The sequence below is a fragment of the Neovison vison genome, chromosome 1 (genome assembly GCF_020171115.1).
Source record: "Neovison vison isolate M4711 chromosome 1, ASM_NN_V1, whole genome shotgun sequence".
Taxonomy (NCBI): domain Eukaryota; kingdom Metazoa; phylum Chordata; class Mammalia; order Carnivora; family Mustelidae; genus Neogale; species Neogale vison.
This window is the reverse complement of record NC_058091.1, coordinates 161675756-161684764: the sequence shown is the minus strand read 5'-3', so window position 1 is coordinate 161684764 and position 9009 is coordinate 161675756. Positions and strand designations below refer to the sequence as shown.

Genomic DNA, 9009 nt, shown 5'->3' with positions numbered 1-9009 from the left:
TCTAATTCTGAAAGAGGCGTCTTAAGATCACCTACGATTAGTGTATTCATATCAATATGACTCTTTATCTTGATTAACAGTTTTCTTAAGTAATTGGCTGCTCCCATATTGGGAGCATAGATATTTACAATTGTTAGATCATCTTGGTGGATAGTCCCTTTCAGGATTATAGTGTCCTTCTGTATCTCTGACTACAGTCTTTAGTTTGAAGTCTAATTTATCTGATATGAGAATCGCTACCCCAGCCTTCTTTTGAGTCCCATTGGCATGAAAGATGCTTCTCCACCCCTTCACTTTCAGTCTGCGTGTATCTTTAGGTTCAAAATGGGTCTCTTGTAGACAGCATATGGATGGGTCCTGTCGTTTTATCCAATCTGCAACCCTGTGCCGTTTTATGGGTGCATTTAGGCCATTCACATTGAGAGTGATTATTGATAGATACGTTTTTATTGACATCGAGTTACATTTGAAGTCTTTCTTTCTGTAGACTGTCTCTATATTTCTGTTCAATGCTATTCTTGGGACTTTTCCTCTTTTTTAGCACCCCCCTTAATATTTCCTGCAGTGTCGGCTTGGTGGTTGCATAGTCTTTAAGCCTTGCCCGTCTTGGAAACTCTTTATCTCTCCATCCATTTTGAATGTCAGTCTGGCTGGATAAAGTATTCTTGGCTGCATGTTCTTCTCATTTAGTGCCCTGAATATATCTTGCCAGCCTCTTCTGGCTTGCCAGGTCTCTGTGGACAGGTCTGACGTTATTCTGATGGGCTTCCCTCTGTAAGTAAGGAGCCTCTTTGCCCTGGCAGCTTTCAAGAGATTATACCTACAATTATAATTCCTCAATTTGACTTGAGGTGTGGTGATGTTTTTTTTGGAGTGTATAATATTGGGTGGAGACCGTTCATCCTCTAGTACATGAACGCTGGTTTCATTCGCGAGATTTGGAAAGTTTTCATGAAGGACTTGTTCCACGATATCTTCTAGACTTCTTTCTTTCTCCTCCCCTTCAGGGAGTTCAATAATTCTGACGTTGTAACGTTTCATGGCATCATTTATTTCCCTGATTCTGTTTTCGTGGTTTCTAAGCTGTTTGTTCCAGGCTTCCTCCTGATCCTTTCTCTCTATCTGTTTGTCTTCCAGATAACTAATTCTATGTTTTTCTCAGTTACTCTAGCTTTGAGAGAGTTTAGATTGGATTGGAACTCATGAGAGCATTGTGAACCTCCTCCCTGGTAGCTTTAAGCTCTGCCCTAACATTGTGAACATCCTGTCTGGTCGCTTTCAGTTCGGCCCTAATCAATTCTGTTTGGTCATCCATGGCTTTCTCCAACCTAGCTATTGCCTGGATAATTGTTAGCCTGAATTCTCTTTCCGACATATTGTCTATGTTGATAGCCGTTAGCTCTGTTGCAGAAGGTCCATCCTCTGTATTTTTCTTCTGTTCAGCATTCCTCCTCCTAGTCATTTTGGTGGGAGAAGACTGAACGGATGAAGCTGGATGTATCAACTCTGGTGTAGTCAAGGTGCACCCTGGAACACTTCTGAGCAATCTGGATTCCCCACCCAAACAAGAGACAAAAGAAAAGAAAAAGAAAAAAAAAGAAAAGAAGAAAAAGAAAAAGAAAAAAGAGAGAGAGAGAGAGAGAGAGAGAGAGACAAGCAGGAAAGAAAGGGAAAATGAAAAAGAAGGTTAAGCCCAGATGGGCCCCAAGGTAAGATTTTTGAAGTAGACAAACAAAAAGAGATAAAAAGACTGATAAAAGTTTATGACAAGAGAAAAAACATATATATGTGCAAATAAAGAAAGAACCTCGTCAAAAAGAACCACAAGTGTAAAATTTATATGGTATCAGGACAAACACAAAAAACACAGGAACACTGGTGGAAGAAGATGGGAGAGTTCTTATAAATTCTCAGTGTGTGCGAGAAAGGTTGTTTTGGTTCTTCCTGGATGTATCTTGATATCTTTGTTAAAGGACTCAACTTGAAAACTCTTTATCTCTCCATCCATTTTGAATGTCAGTCTTGCTGGATAAAGCCAGCCTCTTCTGGCTTGCCAGGTCTCTGTGGACAGATGTTATTCTGATGGGCTCCCCTCTGTAAGTAAGGAGCCTCTTTGCCCTGGCGGCTTTCAGGAGATTATACCTACAATTATAATTCCTCAATTTGACTATCAGGTGTCGTGATGTTTTTTTGGAATGTATAATCTTGGGTGGAGACTGTTTAGCCTCTAGTACATGAACGCTGGTTTCATTCGCGAGATTCGGAAAATTTTTATGAAGGACATGTTCCACTATATCTTCTAGACTTCTTTCTTTCTCCTCCCCTTCAGGGATTCCAATAATTCTGACGTTGGTATGCTTCATGGCATCATTTTGGGATTCCCCACTCAAATGAGAGACAATACAAGAGAAAAAGAAAAAGAAAACAAAAGAAAAGAAGAAAAAAAAGAGAGAGAGAGAGAGAGAGAGAGAGAGAGACAGGTTTAAGGGAAGATGAAAGAGAATGTTTAGCCCAGATGGGCCCCAAGGTAAGATTTATGAAGTAGACAAACAAAAAGAGATAAAAAGACTGGTACAAGTATATGACAAGAGAAAAAAACATGCAAATAATGAAAGAACCTCGTCAAAAAGAACCACAAGTGTAAAATTTATATGCTATCAGGACAAACACAAAAAACACAGAAACACTGGTGGAAGAAGATGGGAGAGTTCTTATAAATTCTCAGTTTGTGCGAGGAGGTTGTTTTGATTCTTCCTGGATGTATCTTGATATCTTTGTTAAAGGACTCAACTTTCCTAAGATATAGGGGATTAAAAATTGGTTTACCTATAGGGGTAGTATTGATTGGGGAAAGGGGATTACTTTGAAGTTTAACTCTATATGAATATTAGAGGATAAAAATATAAAAATAAAAAGGAATAAACTAAACTAAACTCAAATTTTAAAAAAGGAATTCAAAAAATAAAAATGCAAAAGAAAAACATAGGTGTATGTATCTAAAAGTTCAGGTTAGAAAGTTATTATGGAATTTGTTGTACTGTACAGCTCGCTGTGATGGTAAATAGGTTAAAAAAATTGCCTATGTGTAAAAAAAAAAATATGAACCGGAATAGTGGGAAGGAGTGAACAATACAAGTTTTCCTATGAAGTAGTGGTTGTTCTCTTGTAGTCCTGTTTTTTTTTTTCTTTCTTGGTTTGTTTTCTGGGGGAGGGGGCCTGTCACGTGGGTTGTCGGTCAATGATGTTTCCTGAGTTGAGTCCTCCCGCCCCCCTCAAGGGGGTGGGCTCTGAGGAAACTGGTTTCTTTCAGGCTTTTGTTCTTTGGCAGTTTTTATGATGGTTCACTTTTTTTCCTTTCACCTTGACCGCCTTTCATGGTTCTTGTAGTATTAGAAGAAATCAAACTGCACCCTGATCTCCCTCTCAGAGGGAAGCCTCAGTCTGGGTGCAGAAGCTGTATAAGTTCCCCCTTGGCCGCTGGCAGAGCAGGTTCCAAGTTGCAGACCCTGGAGGTGCAGGATCATTTGTTCTACCCAAAGCCAAGGCAGTGGCGGCTGTCTGGGAGCTCCCGACTGCCAGAGAGGTTCCAAGCAGCGATCGCACACTGAGATTTTGCCTCTGGCCAGGGCTGGGAGTGCCCGGCTTGCGTGCACCTCTTTCAGAGGTGGCTGTGGGTCGCGCATGCATCTGGGGCACTGAGAACGGGGCGCTGGTCCGTAAGCTCCAGGCTGGGCTTTTGAGCGCCTCTGTCAGGGGAAGAGTTTCGGGTGTGCAGCTTAGGCTTTGAAACAATGGTGCGGGTCAAAGAGCGCCAACCGGGCCTTTGTAACTCAGGGGAGCATGAGGGACAGGCTTGGGCTTTTCCGCGCCTCTGTCAGGGAAAGAGTTTTAGGCACATGGCTTAGGCTTTGAAACAATGGCATGGGTCAAAGAGCACCAGCCCGGTCTTTTTAACTCAGGGGAGCATGAGGGACGTGCACCGGTATCTCAAGCTTTTTGGTAGGGCTAGCGCGCATTCTGCAGACCGGTGCAGCTCCCATCCCCTCACAGGAACTAGAACCCTTGCATTCTCAGGCGCGCTGGCGGCTTGGACCAAGAGCGGTTTCTCAGACGCACTCTCTCTGCCTCAGCGCCGGGGAGGCTGTCTGGGACTGGGGACTTAAGCCCCTGTCTCTAGCCACCCCGATTCCCACAATTTCCCCCCGTGATCCTTTGCTCTTTTGGAGTGCTTTCAACCAGTCTCCATGTTAATGCTGGTCCTGAGACGCAGGGCACTCTCGCTCATATTGGGGTATTACTTTCCAACTGGTTGCCTCTGGTGGCTCCCTCCCCCTTTTGTTTATCTTCCTATATCAGTCTGCTGTTCCCTTTCCACTTTACCTGCCCACTGGCGTCTTCTGCCCCTGTAAAGATCCAGACGCGTATAATTCTGATCTCAGGCTGATTTCATGGGTGATCCGAGTTCTTTGGTAGGTAATCAGCTCACTTCGGGGTACCGGCTGAAAAGGTGCCTCTTCCTACTCCCCCGCCATCTTGTCCCCCCCCTTTATATTTTTTAAGAAAGCTCTATACCCAACATGGTTCTTAAATTCTTGATATTGAGATCAAGAGTCATATGCTTTACTGACTGAGCCAGCCAGTGATGAGTATAATAAAAAGATATTTACATATATGCAGTTCAACCTGATTACCCTGTACATAATGATTTTTTAACTCCCATATATCCACACAAAATCCTCTTCTTCTTTTTTTTTTTTAAAGATTTTATTTATTTATTTGACAGAGAGAGATCACAAGCAGGCAGAGAGGCAGGCAGAGAGAGAGGAGGAAGCAGGCTCCCCGCTGAGCAGAGAGCCCGATGTGGGCCTCGATCCCAGGACCCTGAGATCACGACCCGAGCCGAAGGCAGCGGCCTAACCCACTGAGCCACCCAGAAAAAATCCTCTTCTAATAAAGATTTTGATAAGAGTTCTTACAAGATCTCTATTTTTTAATATTCATTTAATTATGTATTTATTTGAAATTTATTTTATTGAAATTATAATAAGGTAAAATATACATTGTTTTTGTTTAAATTAATTATTCCTTCTATAATTAAATTATCCTCAGAATTGCCCACAGACACACACATGCACATAGAGTTGGTGTTATCAACACAAAATAAATAAACCTTTTAGAATCTCTAAAAGAAAGTGTTTTTTTTCCTTTTTTTTTTTCTTGGTTGTTGTTGTTGTTATTGTTCTGTTTTTGTTCATGTTTTTCCAGCCCAAGTTAGGACAGCTGCTTGGGATACAGTCTTCACTAACAACATAAAATATTACAAATTAGGTGAAAGCTATTTCAGAAAGATATTGACCTTTTTTTTAAATCTTAGGACCATAATTAAGACTTAGTTTATCAGCAGGACTGTATGACTTCAGTCCCATAGAGAACCATGGAGGTTCTACCCTTAACTTTATGCTTGGAATGCTTTCTTTTAGGTTATTTTTAAAACAATCAGATGTGCAATCACTGTCCAGTTTAGAAATTGAATTTGCTGACTCTGGTAATTGTTAAAGTTTGGCTTCCTTGAGATCCCATGAGCAGAGCCCAAGGACATTAAAAGTTGAAAATCTCCTTTATTTTATCAATGTTTATCTTTTTTTTTAATCTTTTACTTAGAATGCCTCAATCATTTACTAGTATTGCTGAGATCCAAAGCCCAGAACAAAAATACATGATGTATGAAAGCAGGACAAATGTAAATTTTAATTTACCAAATATAAAAGAAACAGTTTTTTTAACAGTGAAAACTTGCCAAATGAGAGCAAAATATATGGATATGAGAAATTTCATGGTGGGCCCAGTTTGGTTGCTCCCAGTTTGTCAAATCACTCTCACCGTAAATGTCCCAGAAAACGTTTCTCTATCCACTTTCTCAAAGCCTCCTTGACGTCTTTATTCCTCACACTGTATATAAGGGGGTTCAACACAGGTGTGAAGATGGTGTAGAAAGCAGAGACCACCTTGTCACGGGCCACCGAATGGTATGATTTGGGCCTCATGTAGATGAATATTATGGCTCCATAGAAAAGCCCCACAACAGCCAGGTGAGAGGAGCATGTGGCAAAAGCTTTCTTCTGAGAAGCTGTGGACTTCATGTGAAGGACAGCAGTCAAGATGAGACTGTAGGAGGCCAGAATGAGAGACAGAGGGATCAGGAGCATCAGGATGCAGCACACATACATGAGAAACTCAAAAAAGGTCGTGTCAGCACAGGTAAGGCGCACAAGTGAGGGTGCCTCACAGAAGAAGTGGTTTATTTCCCGAGAATGGCAGTAAGGAAAGCTCAGAGTGGTCCCAGCCTGCATCAGCCCATCCACCCCTCCCAAAAGCCAGGAGCCTGCGGTCATGTGGAAGCAGAGCTTCTGATTCATGAGGATGGGGTAGCGCAGTGGGTGACAGATGGCCACATAGCGGTCATAAGCCATGGCCGTTAAAAGGAAGCATTCACTCCCTCCCAGAGTGACAAACAGGAAGATCTGGGCTCCACAGCCAGCAGGAGAGATGGTCCTGGTGTCCATCAGGTAGTTGGTTGCCATTTTGGGGACTATGGTGGAGACCAGCATCATGTCCATGAGGGAGAGCTGGCTAAGCAAGAAGTACATGGGCGTGTGAAGCTGAGGGTCCTCATGGATGAGCATGATCATGAGGGCATTGCCCAACAGGGAGATGAGGAAGATCATGAGCACCATGGAGAAGAGGAACACGTGGGTCTGAGTGTGGTTAAAGAGCCCTAAGAGAATGAACATTTCTGTGGTGTCATTTAAATCCATGGCTCCAGTCATGCCTGTAAGACAAGGAATGATGAAGAATGAGTTGCTTGAAAGGAAGGTTAGGCATTTACTTAAGAAGAGGTGGTCAAATGACATAAAAGAGAGAGAGACACACACACTTGGAGGAATAATTTCATCTTTAGTCTTTCACTTTGCAGTAAGATGTTGGCCTTACCATCCTAACATACATCTCTGCTGTTATTACACAGTACTTTTTAATCCAAAGAAAATTGTGTATGAAGCATATTACGGTACAGATTACATTTCTATATTGTATTGGTATATCTTGTTAGTGTGCCACATATAATTTACTCATGCTGTTAGGAAATAATATGAAATTTCAGTTGTCTAAAGTGTTAGTACTTCTGTGTTGAGACAACATCATAGTTTTGCCAATATTTAAGACATAGTTTTAGTCAATATTGATGTGATATATCTTCTAAGAATGAATTTTCTATGTTCCCCATATGCTTAAATTAGTTCCTCAAGGTTTCCTTCAATGCCATGAGGAATTGCTTTAATATAAAAATATGCAAAACTAAATGTAAAATTACTGTAGTTCAGATTGCAGGTGAGGGACACCAACCAAATGGCCATATTTCTCTGTTTTCCATGTGTTTTCAGCGCATGATTTCAGTATGCCAGACTCCTGGCTACCACAGATATTGCTTCAGAACACCTGCCACCATATTGGCCATGTTATCTTGGGGGTACTTGTGATTACAGGGAATTTGTCTGAGTTTAGAGGCCTTGTAATAGTTAATTTTTAGATCTAATATGTATTCACAAAATTTTGAGCTTAATTAAATGTGTGCATTATAAAAGTCAATTTCATAAATGAATATAACCCTAAGGAACATTAAAAAAAGTTTTAACTTGCAGTCTTAAGCACTTTGTTACCAGTAATCACACATCCTTAAATAAGGAATATATCTAATTTTTGAAGATTTTATTTATTTATTTGACAGAGAGAGAGAGACAGGGAACACATGCAGGAAGAGTGAGAGAGGAAGAAGGAGGATCTCCACTGAGCAGGGAGCCTGATGTGGGGCTCAATCCCAGGACCCTGGGATCATGACCTGAGCTGAAGGTAGAAGCTTAATGACTGAGTCACCCAGGTGTCCCAAGATAGGAGATACATTAATTTATTAACTCATAAAATTATTAATTATCAAATTGATTATGTTTTAATTAACTGGGTAATTATTTATCTAAATAGTTTATTAATACATGCTCAAATAAATTTTTGCCCAAAATAACTTTGAAGAACAACATCACTTGCAAATAAAATATGAAGTATCTTCTTTAACTTTAAGCATTAATTATCTTTTTCCTAAGGCCTCAAACTTTAATTTTTTTATCTGTAATCATCTATTATAGTAGAATTAGATGTATATGCAAATGACTGCCTCTTTTATATTTATGTGATATTTGTGTTTTCCTTACAAATTCACTCTTTCAAAGATTATGATTACCAAGATGATTAGGTATGGGACTTATTAACAATCTATAGGCTAATAAGTCCTTATTTAGTGTTTATGTAAATTAGTTGGTAAAAAGGGCAAATATTTTTTTTTTAAAAGATTTATTTATTTATTTATTTGACAGAGAGATCACAAGTAGACAGAGAGGCAGGCAGAGAGAGAGAGAAGCAGGCTCCCTGCTGAGCAGAGAGAAGGGCAAATATTTTTAATGCACAATATATTTTGTAAATATTAGCATTGTTTTAAGTGTCTAACATATATGACTACTACCCATTATACCATAAATGGTATAGATGACTTGTGCACCAAAACACCTATACGTAAGAAATAATAGAGCTAATCACTCTCATTATTTTTAAAAATATACATATAATTGAATATATATAATTTAGTAAGTTATTAGCTACTGCTCCAGTTTATTAAAAATTACATATAGCATACCATATTTATGAATACTTACAATTTTTAAAATTTTTTATTAATATTATTTATGGCCTTATGCACATGGCAAGTCTTTCTCTAGTAAATAATATAAATGTATTGTTTTTGGGGTCTTAGATAACCAAATTCCTATTTTTTTCACTCTCGGCAACTTTGTTTTTTTTTCAGTTCTCCAATGTGATATAATTAGTTATTTTTATTTATTTTTTTATTTTTTTATTTTTTTTTCAACTGAAGGCCTTAAGATTTTATTAATCCTCATCATAACC

General features: G+C 39.5%; 1 protein-coding gene across 1 annotated transcript; it reads right to left on the bottom strand.

Moving 5' to 3' along the window:
- Positions 1-5876: 5876 nt before the first annotated feature.
- On the bottom strand, positions 5877-6815 carry LOC122914977 (olfactory receptor 2T33-like). Its single transcript, XM_044261392.1, has one exon. It carries the CDS (start codon positions 6813-6815, stop codon positions 5877-5879), a length of 939 nt encoding a protein of 312 aa, XP_044117327.1.
- Positions 6816-9009: the final 2194 nt, after the last annotated feature.